This window comes from Nycticebus coucang, chromosome 22 (genome assembly GCF_027406575.1).
Source record: "Nycticebus coucang isolate mNycCou1 chromosome 22, mNycCou1.pri, whole genome shotgun sequence".
NCBI classification, from domain to species: Eukaryota; Metazoa; Chordata; class Mammalia; order Primates; family Lorisidae; genus Nycticebus; species Nycticebus coucang.
Window position 1 is genome coordinate 31,583,107 of NC_069801.1, and position 15,487 is coordinate 31,598,593.

The 15,487-nt window shown below is 41.6% G+C and overlaps 1 protein-coding gene across 3 annotated transcripts in view; it reads right to left on the bottom strand.

Annotated features, from left to right (window-relative positions):
- Positions 1–5,953, bottom strand: part of SF3A3 (splicing factor 3a subunit 3) — a 34,866-nt gene extending 28,913 nt beyond the window's left edge. For 2 of the 3 annotated variants that reach the window (XM_053577376.1, XM_053577375.1), the window contains exons 1-5: positions 5,730–5,953; positions 5,409–5,456; positions 3,443–3,495; positions 3,230–3,335; positions 820–892 (exon numbers count right to left, since the gene is read on the bottom strand). In XM_053577376.1, the coding sequence (XP_053433351.1) occupies positions 820–892; positions 3,230–3,335; positions 3,443–3,495; positions 5,409–5,456; positions 5,730–5,825 (376 nt within the window). In that variant the 5' untranslated portion in view covers positions 5,826–5,953. Of the gene's footprint in view, positions 1–819; positions 893–3,229; positions 3,336–3,442; positions 3,496–4,902; positions 5,049–5,408; positions 5,457–5,729 lie in introns of those variants that run through there. The other variant, XM_053577377.1, reaches the window with a different exon arrangement.
- Between the last annotated feature and the right edge of the window lie 9,534 nt (positions 5,954–15,487).

Genomic DNA, 15,487 nt, shown 5'->3' on the forward strand with positions numbered 1-15,487 from the left:
CCCGTATGCCAGAGGTGGCAGGTTCAAACCCAGCCCTGGCCAAAAACTGCAAAAAAAAAAAAAAAAAAAAAACACCCTGAGATACCTTTTAACCCTAATGAGAATGGCCCACGGCACAAAGTCTCAAAACTGCAGATGCTGGCATGGATGTGGAGAGAAGGGAACACTTTTACACTGCTGGTGGGACTGCAAACTAGTACAACCTTTCTTGAAGGAAGTATGGAGAATCCTCAAAGCACTCAAGCTAGACCTCCCATTTGATCCTGCAATCCCATTACTGGGCATCTACCCAGAAGGAAAAAAGTCCTTTTATCATAAGGACACTTGCACTAGACTGTTTACTGCAGCTCAATTTACAATCGCCAAAATGTAGAAACAGCCTAAATGCTCACTAACCCAGGAATGAATTAATAAGCTGTGGTATATGTACACCATGGAATACTATTCAGCCATTAAAAAAAAAAGGAGACTTTACAGCCTTCGTATTAACCTGGATGGAAGTGGAAGACATTATTCTTAGTAAAGCATCACAAGAATGGAGAAGCATGAATCCTATGTACTCAATTTTGATATGAGGACAATTAATGACAATTAATGACACAGTGGGTGGTAGGGGAAGGGGAGAGCAGAGAGAAAGAAGGAGGGAGGGGTGGGGAAAGAAAAAGCAGAGAGAGGGAGGGGGTGCAGCCTTGATATGTGTCACACCTTTTGGGGGAAAACATGGCTATAAATTTCTGTAAGGCCTTGTGGGCCAATCTGAGCATTGTCATTAACCTATGCTTCTGCTAGCACTGAAGAGAAAGGTTAAACCCTACTTACTTTGTGCCTCTTCACTTGGATTCTCTCGAGCCTTCAGGAGCTCCTCAAATTCCACCGACATTGGCACACAGATCTGAGGGAAAAAGAAATACTCAGGGGATTTTTCAATGTAAAAGTTGCAACAACACAGAGAGTTGGATTTTTTTTTTTTTTTTGAGACGGAGTTTCACTATGGTGCCCTTGATAGAGTGCCATGGTCACAGCTCACAGCAACCGACTATTTGTTGTTGTTGTCATTGTTGTTTAGCAGGCCAAAGCTGGGTCTGAACCCGCCAGCCTCAGTGTATGTGACTGGTGTCCTACTCCACTGAGCTGCAGGTGCCACCCAGGAAGTTGGACTTTTGATGCTTTACTTGGCCTTAATTTTTCACTAGGAGCCTATTACTGTTCTCCAATTGCTGTGCTTTTCTCGCCTTTTATGTACTAAAAACCACTCAAGTTACACATGCTCATAGAACCTCAAATAACACAAAAAGAAAATATGGAAAACGAAAATGTCCCTTTATTAATTCTCCTGAATTCCGTGAGCTCACTGTCAGCCAGGCAGCTCACACTTGTAATCCCTACACTCTGGGAGGCTAAGGCAGGTGAATTGCTTGAGCTCATGGGTTCAAGACCAGCCTGAGCAAAAAAGAGACCCCGTCTCTACTAAAAATAGAAAAACAAAGGGAAGAGAATTGCTTAAGCCCAAGTTGGAGATTGCTGTGAGCTATGATGCCATAGCAATCTACCCAGGGCGACAGCTTAAGACTGTCTTAAAAACTAAAAATTATAAATAAATAAATAAATAACAACTTTTGAGAATTACCTGGGGTAAACAAAGGGAAGAGAATTGCTTAAGCCCAAGTTGGAGATTGCTGTGAGCTATGATGCCATAGCAATCTACCCAGGGTGACAGCTTAAGACTGTCTTAAAAACTAAAAATTATAAATAAATAAATAAATAACAACTTTTGAGAATTACCTGGGGTAGTGTCAAAAAACCCTGACGTAGGCCTGGTGTGGCAGCTCATGCCTATAATCCTAGCACTCTCGGAGGCCGAGGAGGGTAGATTGCCTAAGCTTTGAGATCAGCCTGAGCCAGAGTGAAACCTTGTCTCTAAAAATAGCCAGGCACTGTGTCAGGCACCTGTAGTCCCAGCCACTCCGGAGGCTGAGGCAAGAGAATCACTTGAGCTTAAGATTTTGAGGCTGTTGTAAGCTATGATGCCATGGCACTCTACCGAGGGTGACAAAGTGAGACTTTGTCTCAAAAAAAAAGAAAAAAAAAGAAAAATCCTGATGTACCTGATACCAATGAAATCAAAGTGGGACAGATATCAGTACCTTTTTAAAGATCCCCAGGTAACTCAAATATAATGCAAAGTTTGAAAACTACTGCCGTATGTAATATTTTTTAGATGGGGTCTTGCAATATTGCCCAGGCTGTTCTCAAACTACCTGGGCTCAAGCATGCCTCCTGAGCAGGTGGGACTCTATGCTTTTAAATATCAGATATATAATCATACAAGCACATTCATGACTGCACAAGTTTTTGTTTTTTTATATAAACAGACTTGCTCTTTTCACACAGTGTTTCACTTAGTGTATGTTGACCATACTTCTAATCAGTTATTTAACCATTTATTCTTCCTTACCTTTAAACCATGGCTGGAATAAGGTAAACATACCAGAACGGTACTCATACTGTATCCTCCAAAGGAGATGGGGAGGGTACCTTCATCCATGTACTACACTATGTACTTCAACAAACAGCCTCTACTTTCTGGTTATTTTTAGCCTTTTGCTTTTTTCATCTGCTTCTTCAAAGATCCACATCTCTGCTATCTTCCTTAAGACCCTATGTCGCTCTCTTTTTTTTCCTGCCATTCTTTCAAATGCATGGCCCACACTCCATGCTTCTACTTCATTAACCACCTTTACCCTTATAACTAGATTTCCAATCCCACTACTTCGATGAAACAGCAAATGGCGCAGTTATCAATCAAGAATATTGGCACCATGACTTTCTGAAACTATTTTGCTTAGCTTCAGTAAGACAACACTACCTGGAATTGTCATTTGACCTTTCTGATAGAAAGGGATAGCTTAGACCACAATGCAGATTGGACAAAATGTTGACCAACCCAATGAAGACCTCTGGGAGTTTCACACTGGGCAGAAACAGCTATGCCATAGTACCTCCACTATATTCAGTCACTGACTGGGAGGTGCCCATGAAGAGTGTGGCCATGACTTAAAAGCTGTGGAGGCATCTTGAAGCCACTGTACTAACAGGATGTTCACTAACTAAGCTCCATGCATGACAAATTCTTCCTTGAAGAGATATCTGAGCAGCATACCTCAATTTTCCTTACTTTAAAAAGTGTTCCTTGGATAGGTTAGAAGAAAATACTTTTCTGAGGCCATACCTCATTTGGGTGCTTCCGGTGGAATTCCTTTATTTGTTTGAGTCTGTTATAGAATTCAGCAAACTCATTGGGTCCTGAAATAGCATTGAGCTCCTCCTTCCGTAACCTGCAATTTCAAGAAAAATCCAAAGAGCACAAAGCACATAATCAGTCCTTTAACAATGGCTCTTCAGAAGCATTAACTCTTCTGGATCAGCCCTTACTGTCACTTACCCATCCTTATCGTCATATAAATCTCTCAGGTTCCCACTGACCTCCATGTACCTCTGAAAGGCAAACACAAACCATCAGAATGAAGTGATTTTTAAAGGGTGGCACCTGTGGAGTAGGGCGCTGGCCCCATATACCACAGGTAGTTGGTTCAAACCCAACCCTGTCCAAAAACTGCAAAAAAAAAAAAAAATCAAACTATACAGCTAAGCCACCAACAAAGATTTCTCAAAGCTCAAAGCCCAGGGCAACCTCAAGAGATATTGCCTTAAAATTCTGGTGCTTTCTAATATTGTTAACAGACAGCCCTGGTTTCTCGTTAGTTTCAAAAACAAACTGATATGAAGATTACATAAGTGATATGATTTGAGGGGTGGCAGAGAGCTTCTCTTTATATACTAGCTTTCCCTGTAAGAGACCCATCTCCTTTTTGAAGTTCATAAGCATTATGATTTTCTTTTCTTTTTTTTTTTTTTTTTTTTTGAGACAGAGTCTCACTATGTCATCCTCCGTAGAGTACCATGGCGTCACAGCTCACAGCAACCTCAAACTCTTGGGCTCAAGTGATTCTCTTGCCTCACCCTCCCAAGTAGCTGTGACTACAGGCGCCTGCCACAACACCCAGCTATTTTTTGTTGTAGCTGTCATTGGTGTTTAGCTGCTCAGGGCTGGGTTTGAACCTGCCGCCCTTGGTGTATGTGGCTGGCGCCGTAATCACTGTGCCATGGGCACTGAGCCTAGACCACATATTCTTTATACAGGATGGTACAGGTCCACAGCCCCTTCTGGAACCAGATTTGGTTCATCATTTGAAATTTTCAGGAAGGCATCATATATTTATAACATCCATAGGGGAATCCAAGCACATTTTAATAGTTTTGCAGCAAAACTTATGGATTATTTACTAAGAGGAATAAATACAGACTGTAAAAAGCCTCTAATAGGTTCAGGCCATCTTTTGCTGCCAAATGAAATCTGGTCAAATTTTGCCACCAAATACTTACAAACAAAACCAAAAACAACAATAACTAAAAAAAAAAGAACTCCTAGGGCGGTGCCTGCTGGCCCAATATACTGAGGGTGGCGGGTTTGAACCCAGCCCCTGCCAAACTACAACAAAAAAATAGCCAGGCGTTGTGGCGGGCACCTGTAGTCCAAGCTACTGGGGAGGCTGATACAAGAGAATTGCCTAAGCACAAGAGCTGGGGATTGCTGTGAGCTATGATGTCACAGCGACAATTTGAGACTCTGTATTTGTGGGGTAGGGGCTTGTAATATGATTACCTCCTGCAAATCAGAAGCTCTGATTAGGTCTTTTATTTCTTGCTAAACAGACTTCAAACTTATGCAAGAGTAGAAAGCATGATATAATGAACTTCAATTTACCCATCACTCAGCTTTAATAATTATCAACATATTTGTTTTAAAGACTTTTTTTTTAGGTTAAGAAATCGGACTATTACCAGGCAAGTGCAATCTAGTCGGCAAGAGTACTTCAAAACAGTGTCCTGGGAGGAAAACACTAAGAAAGAGCATTCCTGGGCGGCGCCTGTGGCTCAGTCAGTAGGGCGCCGGCCCCATATACCCAGGGTGGCGGGTTCAAACCCGGCCCCTGCTGAACTGCAACAAAACAAAAAAAAAAAAAAGAGCATTCCTTTCTTCAAGGGATGGGATTATACTTTCCGCACCTGACTCTTGGACTCCTCAAAACTATTCTTTACACATTCAAGAGATACAGGATGTTACAAAAAGGAACATCTTTCCAAGTAATGGAGAATGAATTAGAGCCTCCATTCGAAGAGACAAGGAAAGGTACCTTCATGTTTGGCAGTTGTTTAGACATCTTTTAAGGAAGATAATCAACAACTGACCGATCCAGTTACCTTTGCCCAGGGCTAACGAAGAGATCCCGCGCCTCACTTCTCGTGCCCTCCCAGACCCAAAGAAAAGCAGATAGCGGGGCACTCACATCTTGCATGGCCCGAGTGCGATGGTCAGAATTGATCTGGTCCCGTAGCTGAAAGAAAGGCAAAGGGTGACACGGGCGCCGTTACTTTGAGCTCTGGAGTTGGAAAGGCCGCCCGAAGGCAGAGCTCACCCCCTTACATTTTACTGGCTGAAGCAGAAGCCTCTAAGACGTTACGTCCCAGCAGGTTACCAAGGCTGGAGCTCGGAAAGGGTGTCCGGTTAAAGATAGGGGGCGGGGAGTAGGGAGGGTCTGAGAGCTAAAGAGTGATTAAACAGGACAGGGGCCCAGCCTCAGATGAGCCCCTGCCCAGACCCCACTCACCGTGGACTTCTTTGTGAGCATCTCTTTGGCCATGACGTCCATAAGCCGTTCCTTCTCCTCATGATATCGCCGCTGCTGCTCCAGAATTGTCTCCATCTTCCTTTTGCCACGGACCTCAACGCAGACCACCAACACGGCCGGAAACAAGTCCTGCCGCCTTGCGCGCCTGCGTGTCCGGCTGCACCAAAGTTCCGCGAGTGCCGGAAGTGCCTCGGGGACGCGAAGAAAAATGAGCGCCACAAGATCTAGTTTATGCTATCGAAATGGCAACAGTGCCCCTTGTGGTCGGAGGTGTGGTGTCGCAATGCCGAGCGGTTTGCAGAAGCCTCTAGGGGGCAAAGAAAAATCCAGGAACTGAGGTTAGCTGTCGGCTCCCCTGGGCACGACTGCGTGGACTGCTAAGCAGTTGAAGAGTTGCTTGGAGTCGGGGAAACTGGAACTTGAGTCTGTAGCTTTCAGTGTGACTTACGACAACGTTTCCCCCTTCTCTGGACCTCTGTGTCTTCGTCAGCAAAATAGGAATGACAGTGGGCTTTTTTTTCTTTTTTTCGTGGAGACAGAGTCTCACTTTACCGCCCTCGGGTAGGAGGGCTATGACGTCACAGCTCACAGCAACCTCCAACTCCTGGGCTTACGCGATTCTCTTGCTTCAGCCTCCCGAGCAGCTGGGACTACAGGTGCCCGCCACAACACCCGGCTATTTTTTGTTGCTGTTTGGCCGGGGCTGGGTTTGAACCCGCCACCCTCGGCATATGGGGCTGGCTCCCTACTCACTGAGCAACAGGCGCCACCTCTTTTTTTTTTTTTTTTAGAGACCGAGTCCCACTTTACTCAGTAGGGTGCTGTAGCGTCACAGCTCACAGCAACCTCCAACTCCTGGGCTTACGCGATTCTCTTGCTTCAGCCTCCCGAGCAGCTGGGACTACAGGCGCCCGCCACAACGCCCGGCTATTTTTTGTTGTAGTTTGGCCAGCCGGATTCAAACCCGCCACCCTACCCACAGAGCCACAGGCACCGTCCAGGTCCACCTATTTTTTTTTTTTTATTGTTAAATCATAGCTGTGTACATTAGTGCAATCAGGGGGTACAATGTGCTGGTTTCATATACAATCTGAAATATTCTCATCAAACTGTTCAAGGTAGCCTTCATGGCATTTTCTTAGTTATTGTATGTAGACATTTGTATTCTGCATTTAGTAGGTTTCACCTGTACCCATTCTACGATGCACGGTAGGCGTGGCCTCACCCATTACCCTCCCTCCACCCAAACCTCCCCCCTCCCATCCCCTCCCTTGGCCCTTTCCCCATATTCTTGTGCTATAGTTGGGTTATAGCCTTCATATGAAAGCTATAAATTAGCTTCATGGTGGGGCTGAGTACATTGGACACTTTTTCTTCCATTCTTTCTTTTTTTTTAATTTTTATTTTTACATATACATCTGTTAATTAGGTTTCCATTTTTTTTGCCTTCACAAAATTATTATTTTTTTAATTAAATCATAGCTGTGTACATTAATGAGATCATGGGGCACCATACACTGGTTTTATACACCATTTGACACATTTTCATCACACTGGTTAACATAGCCTTCCTGGCATTTTCTTAGTTATTGTGTTAAGACATTTATATTCTACATTTACTAAGTTTCACATGTACCCTTGTAAAATGCATCACAGGTGTAATCCCACCAATCACCCTCCCTCAGCCCATTTTCCCCCCTCCTTCCCCTCCCTCTCCCCCTTCCCCATATTCTTAGGTTATAACTGGGTTATAGCTTTCATATGAAAGCCATAAATTAGTTTCATAGTAGGGCTGAGTACATTGGATACTTTTTCTTCCATTCTTGAGATACTTTGCTAAGAAGAGTATGTTCCAGCTCTGTCCATGTAAACATGAAAGAGGTAAAGTCTCCATCTTTCTTTAAGGCTGCATAATATTCCATGGTATACATGTACCACAATTTGCTAGTCCATTCGTGGGTCGATGGGTACATGGGCTTCTTCCATGACTTAGCAGATGTGAATTGGGCTGCAATAAACATTCTGGTACAGATGTCTTTGTTATATTGTGATTTTTGGTCTTCTGGGTATACACCTAGTAAAGGAATTATAGGATTGAATGGCAGATCTATTTTTAGATCTCTAAGTATTCTCCAAACATCCTTCCAAAAGGAACCTATTAGTGTGCCCTTTTTGTCCACATCCATGCCAACATCTCTGGTTTTGGGATTTTGTTATGTGGGCTACTCTTACTGGGGTTAGGTGATATCTCAAAGTAGTTTTGATTTGCATTTCTCTGATGATTAAGGATGATGAGCTTTTTTTCATGTGTTTGTAGATCATGTGTCTGTCTTCTTTAGAGAAGTTTCTCAAGTCCTTTGCCCACCCTGAGATGGGATCACTTGTTCTTTTCTTGCTAATACGTTTGAGTTCTCTGTGGATTCTGGTGATTAAACCTTTTTATTTTATTTTATTTTATTTTTTATCATTGGGGATTCATTGAGGGTACAATAAGCCTGGTTACATTGCAATTGTTAGGCAATGTCCCTCTTGCAATCATGTCTTGCCCCCATAAAGTGTGACACACACCAAAGCCCCACCCCCCTCCCTCCGTCCCTCTTTCTGCTTTTGGTGATTAAACCTTTATTGGAAGTATAACCTGTAAATATTTTCTCTTATTCTGAGGACTGTCTGCTTGGTTTTACTTACTATGTTCCTGGCTGTGCAGAAGCTTTTTAGTTTGATCAGGTCCCAGTAATGTATTTTTGATATTGCTTCAATTGCCCAGGGGTCCTCCTCATAAAATATTCACCCAGGCCGATTCCTTCAAGAGTTTTCCCTGCACTTTCTTCAAGTATTTTTAAAGTTTCATGTCTTAAGTTTAAATCTTTTATCCAGTGAGAGTCTATCTTAGTTAATGGTGAAAGGTGTGGGTCCAGTTTCAGTCTTTTACAGATCGCCAGCCAGTTCACCCAGCCCATTTGTTAAATAGGGAATCTTTTCCCCACTGAATGTTTTTAATTGGCTTGTCAAAGATCAAATAACGGTAAGTAGCTGGATTCATCTCTTGGTTCTCTATTCTGTTATTGACATCTACTTCTCTGTTTTTGTGCCAGTACCATGCTGTTTTGATCACTATGGATTTATAGTACAGTCTCAGGTCTGGTAGCGTGATTCCTCCTGCTTTATTTTTATTTCTGAGTAATGTTTTGGCTATTTGAGTTTTTTTCTGAATCCATAGTATCCATAAAAAAAAACAAAGTATTTTTTTCAAGATCTTTAAAATATGACGATGGAGCTTTAATAGTAATTGCATTAAAATCATATATTGCTTTGGGTAGTATACACAATTTAACAATGTTGATTCTTCCCAGCCATGAGCATGGTATGTTTTTCCATTTGTTGACATCTTCAGCTATTTCTTTTCTTAAAGTTTCATAGTTCTCTTTGTAGAGATCTTTCACGTCCTTTGTTAGATAAACTCCCAAATATTTCATCTTCTTTGGCACTACTGTGAAGGGAATAGAGTCCTTGAATGTTTTTTCGGCTTGGCTATTGTTGGTATATATAAAGGCTACAGATTTATGGGTGTTGATTTTGTACTAAGACATTGCTGTATTCCTTGATCAATTCTAAAAGTTTTGTAGTAGAATCCCTAGTGTTTTCCAGATATATGATCATGTCATCTTCGAAGAGTGAAAGTTTGATCTCTTCTGACCCTTGATCGCCTTTTCTTCCCTAATTAGCAATAGCTAATTAGTTTAGCAATAGCTAAAACTTCCATTACAATGTTAAAGAGCAATGGAGACAATGGGCAACCTTGCCTGGTTCCTGATCTAAGTGGAAATAATTTCAATTTAACTCCATTCAATACGATATTGGCTGTGGGTTTGCTGTAGATGGCCTCTATCAGTTTAAGAAATGTCCTTTCTGGGCAGCGCCTGTGGCTCAAGGAGTAGGGTGCCGGCCCCATATACCAGAGGTGGTGGGTTCAAAACCTGGCCTCGGCCAAAAACTGCAAAAAAAAAAAAAAAAGAAAGAAAAGAAACATCCCTTCTATACCAATTTTCTTAAGTGTTCTGATCATGAAGGGGTGCTGGATATTATCAAAAGCTTTTTCTGCATCAATTGAGAGAATCATATGGTCATTATTTTTTAGTTTGTGTATGTGCTGAATTACATTTATAGATTTACGTATATTGAACCAGCCTTGAGAACCTGTGATAAATCCCACTTGGTCATGGTGTATAATTTTTTTGATGTGTTGTTGGATTCTGTTTGTTAGGATCTTATTGAGTATTTTTGCATCAATATTCATTAGTGATATTGGTCTATAATTTTCTTTTCTTGTTGGGTCTTTCCCTGGTTTAGGGATCAAGGCAATGCTAGCTTTGTAGAATGTGCTGGGTAATATTCCTTCTTTTTCTATATTTTGGAAGAGGTTTAGTAATATAGGTACTAGTTCTTCTTTAAAGGTTTGGTAGAATTCTGACGTAAAGCCATCTGGTCCTGGGCTTTTCTTTTTAGGGAGATTTTGTATAGTTGATGCTATTTCAGAACTTGATATAGGCCTGTTCAACATTTGCACTTCGTTCTGGCTAAGTCTTGGTAGGTGGCGTGCTTCCAGGTATTGGTTGATTTCTTTCAGATTTTCATATTTCTGAGAGTAGAGTTTCTTGTAATATTTGTTAAGGATTTTTTGAATTTCTGAGGGGTCTGTTGCTATTTCATCTTTACCACTTCTGATTGATGAAATTAGAGATTTTGCTCTTTTGTTCCTGGTTAGGTTGGCCAAAGGTTTATCTATTTTATTGATCTTTTTAAAAAACCAACTTTTTGATTTATTGATCTGTTGCATAATTCTTTTGTTTTCGATTTCATTTAATTCTGCTCTGATTTTGGTTCTTTTCTTCTGCTGGGTTTGGGGTTGGAATGTTCTTCCTTCTCCAGTTGCTTGAGATATTCCATTAAGTTATTAACTTCCTCGCTTTCCGTTTTCTTGAGGAAGGCTTGCAGTGCTATAAATTTCCCTCTTAGGACTGCCTTTGCAGTATCCCAGAGGTTCTGATAATTCGTGTCTTCATCATTGTATTGTTCCAAAAATTTGGTGATTTCCTTCTTAATCTCGTCTATAACCCATCTATCCTTCAGGATAAGGTTATTTAGCTTCCATGTTTTTGTATGGGTATGCAGATTCCTGTTGTTATTGAGTTCAACTTTTATTCCATTATGGTCTGAGAAGATGCAAGGAATACTTTCTATTTTTTTAAATTTGCTGGGGTTAGATTTGTGGCCTAGGTTGTGGTCGATTTTGGAGTATGTTCCATGGGCTGATGAGAGGAATGTGTATTCAGTTTTGTTAGGATGAAATGTTCTGTAGATGTCTGTTAAGTCCAGATGTTGAATGGTTAAGTTTAAATCTAAAATTTCTTTGCTTAGCTTCTTTTTGGAGGATCTATCTAGCACTGCTAAAGGGGTGTTAAAATCTCCAACTAGTATGGAACTGGAGGAAATCAAGTTGCTCATGTCTGTTAGAGTTTCTCCCAGTCCGGCTATTTTTAGAGATGGGGTCTTGCTCTGTCTCAGGCTAGAAGAAAAAGAACCTTTTTTTTCTTTTTAAAGAGAGTCACAAGTGGAAACAACCTGATTGTCTATCAGCAGGGGTCTACCAATGAAATGCTATACAGCCTTTAAAAAGTTAAGTCTTGTTCAACTTATACCTGTAATCCTAGCACACTGGGAAGCCGAGGTGGGGGGATCGCTTGACCTCAGGAGTCCGAGACCAGCCCCAGCAAGGGCAAGACCCCATCTCTACTAAAAATAGAAAAATTAGCTGGGTGTGTAGGTCGGCAGCTGTCACTTGAGTTTAGGAATTTGAGGTTGCCGTGAGCTATGATGACCAATGTAGTCTAGTCCCAGGGAATGAAAACATGTTATATGTTGATATGTTCACTGCAGCATTATTCATATTTGACAAAAACTGTATATAATTCAAGTCCATTGATTAATTGGTGAATGGATAAACAAAATGTGGTACAAGTACAATGGAATAGTATTCAGCAAAAATGAAATACTACAGTATGCAACTCATATATACGTAACAATGAAAAATTAAAAAAATTTAGGGATGGCACCTGTGGCTCAGTGAGTAGGGCACCCACCCCATATACCGAGAGTGGCGGGTTCAAACCCAGCCCCGGCCAAACTGCAACAAAAAACAGCCAGGCATTGTGGGCGCCTGTAGTCCCGGCTCCTTGAGAGTCTGAGGCAAGAGAATCACCTAAGCCCAGGAATTGGAGGTTGCTGTGAGCTGTGACATCACAGCACTCTACCAAGGGCAATAAAGTAAGACTGTGTCTCTAAAAAAAAAAAAAATCTATGGAGACAGATAGTGGATGAATGGTTGTGACTAGAGGTAAGGTTGGAAGTGACTACAAATTTGTGCAAGGAATCCCTTTTTAGATGACAGTAATGTTCTAAAATTGGATTGTGGGATAGTTGCACAACTCTATTAAATTTGCTAAAATTTATTGTACACTTTAAAGTGAGTGAATTTTATGGTATGTAAATTATACCTCAATAAAACTGTTAAAAAATCTGTATGCACTCATATGGAAAGATGGCACACAAACTAAAAAAGCTAGATGCACAACAGTGCGTATAAAAATAGATGTGCAAGGAGATTATTTCTGTAAGGATATCCAAGTAACAGTAAACAGTGGTTGTTCCTGAGGAGACAGCTTGGAGATTTGGTATGAGAGGGAGATTTTTCTTTGCATAAACCCAAAGCATAGCATGAAAAATTTTAAAAATATATACTTGTATTACTTTTTCAATTTAGAAATGAATGTAGGCTGGGCCTGGTAGCTCATGCCTGTAATCCCACCGCTTTGGGAGGCTGATGCAGGATGATCACTTGAGGCCAAGAGTTCAAGACCAGCCTGAGCAACATAGTGATAGCCCATCTCTACCAAAAACTTTTTTAAAAGTCTGGCACAAAAACAAAGTATGGAAACAAAATATGCATACCCCCTAATACTCTGAAATTTAAAAAAAGAAAAAAAATTACCTGGCGTGGCTGCTCATGTCTGCAGTCCTAGCTACTCCTAGCTACTCAGGAGGCTGGGGAGGAAGATACCTTGAGCCTGGGAGTTGGAGGCTGCATTGAGCTATGATTGTATCATTGCATTGCAGCCTGTGTGGCAAAGTGAGATCCTGTCTCTAAAAAAAGAAATATTAAAAATAAATTTCAGGCCAACTGCGGTGGCTCACACCTATTGTCTTAGCATTCTGGAAGCTTGAGGGGAGAGGATCCTTTGAGCTCAAAAGACCAGCCTGAGGCTCGGCGCCTGTAGCTCAGTGGTTATGGTGCCAACCACGTACACTAGCGCTGGCAAGTTTGAACCTGGCCCGGCATGCTAAAAGAACAATGACAACTACAACAACAACAAAAAGAGCCGGGCATTGTGGTGGCTGCCTGTAGTCCCAGCTACTTGGGAGGCTGAGGCAAGAGAATCATTTCAGCCCAAGAGTTTGAGGTTGCTGTGAGCTGTGACGCCATGGCACTACTGAGGGTGACAAAGTGAGACTCTGTCTCAAAAAGAAAAGGAAGAGAGAGAGACCAGCCTGAGCAAAAGCAAGACCCTGTCTCTACTAAAAATAGGAAAATTAACTGGAAGTTGTGCTGGGCATCTGTAATTCCAGCTATTTGGGAGGCTTCCGTAGGAAGAGCACTTGAACCAGGAGTTTGAGGTTGCTGTAAGCTAGGTTGACTCCATGGCAGTATAGCCTGGGCACAGTCTTTGTCTCAAAAAATTTTTTTTTTCAAACTAAAAATGAAAATTCATATATACATGTTTATATTTAACAAAGAAGAGGGTGGTGCCTGTGGCTCAGTGAGTAGGGCACCGGCCCCATATACCGAAGGTGGTGGGTTCAAACCTGCGCCTCAGCCAAACTGCAACAAAAAATAGCCAGGCGTTGTGGCAGGTGCCTTAGTCCCAGCTCCTCGGGAGGCTAAGGCAAGACAATCGCCTAAGCCCAAGAGCTAGAGGTTTCTGTGAGCTGTGAGGCCACTGCACTCTACCAAGGGCTACAAAATGTGACTCTGTCTGAAAAGAAAAAAAAACAAAACAAAGAAGAACAAGGAAGACATAAACTTCAAGGAGTTAATAGTAATTTATCTTTTGTTCTTTACTATTTGGAATTTTCCAATTTTTCTACAAATATATATGTATTACTTTTTGTTATTAAAAGTTTGAAAAATAGGTCAGGCTCCGAGGCTGATACTTATAATCCTAGCACTCTGGGAGACTGAGATGGGAGGATTGCTTGAGGCCTGGAGTTCCAGACCAGCCTGAGCAAGAGCAAGAGCCTTTTCCATTATACAAAAGATAAGAAAAATTGCCAAAGGGGCTGCTGGAGGAGGAGGTGGGAGTTCTATGGCCTATGCTCCTTGCCTCCATGCCTTCTGGCGAAAGAAAAGAAAAGAAAAAGAAAGAAAGAAAGAAAGAAAAGAAAGAAAGATTAGCCAGGTATGGTGGTATGTGCCTGAGTCCCAGCTACTCAGGAGGCTGAGGCAGGAGGATTGCTTGAGCCCAGGAATTTGAGGTTGCAGTGAGCTATGATGATATAACTGTACTCTATCCCTGGTGACAGAGCCAGATCCTGTCTTAAAAAAAAAAAAAAGTTTAAGAAATAAAATGGAGGCTCAGCATCTGTAGCTAAGTGGTTAGGGTGCCAGCAGGCCCAGGCTGGTGGGTTTGAACCCAGCCTGGGCCTGCTAAACAAATAAACAAACAAACAACAACAAATAGCCAGGCATTGTGGTGGGTGCCTGTTGTCCCAGCTACCAGGGAGGCTGAGCCAAGAGACTCTCACTTGAGCCCAAGAGTTTGAGGTTGCTGTGAGCTATGACGCCACAACATTCTACAGAGGATAACAAAAAAGAAAAAGAAATAAAATAGTGATAAAATGACCCATGTTTTACCTTCTTAAGGGGGTGTTATGAGGGTTACATTTACATATGGAAATTTAAGCAAGATCTCTAACCTATGGGAAAGGACCCTAGTCACAATTCATGTGAGGCTTTTGCTGGGCCACTAGGAAAGAGACAAGAAATCCTGCCCAGCATCATAGCTCATCCCTATAAAAATCCCAGCCTGAGTGACAAAGTCAGACCTTGTCTGGAACAACAACAACAAAAAAAAAAAAACAAACAGAAAGAACCCTAGGCAAAAAATATCTTCACTCAGGAAAGGAGACACTGAGAATGATTTTTTTTTTTTCTGTCTGTTTTGGTAAGTTTTGGGAGCTCCTGTAGTCCATATTTCACCAAATATGAGATGCCAACAATTGTAAAACTCACCATTATTTTATGCTTTATCAAGAAGGAGAGAAAAATATATTAATAATATAAAAATATATTAATATATTAATATATTCAATTATACATCTGGGTTTCTGAGATGTTAAGTCTGAAAAATGTTTATATTGAAATAAGTGAAACACAGTGTTGTTGCTGTACATTTCCTCCTCTTAGGTGGTTACACCATCTTACCAAGACCAATTTTATTTTTTTTGGAGACAGAGTCTCACTCTGTCGCCTTGGCTAAAGCGTCACAGCTCACAGCAACCTCAAACTCTTGGGCTCAAGTGATCCATCCTCTTGCCTCAGCCTCCCGAATAGCTGGGACTGTAGGTGCCTGCCACAATGCCCGGCTATTTTTTGTTTGTTTGTTTGTTTTGTTTTGTTTTTT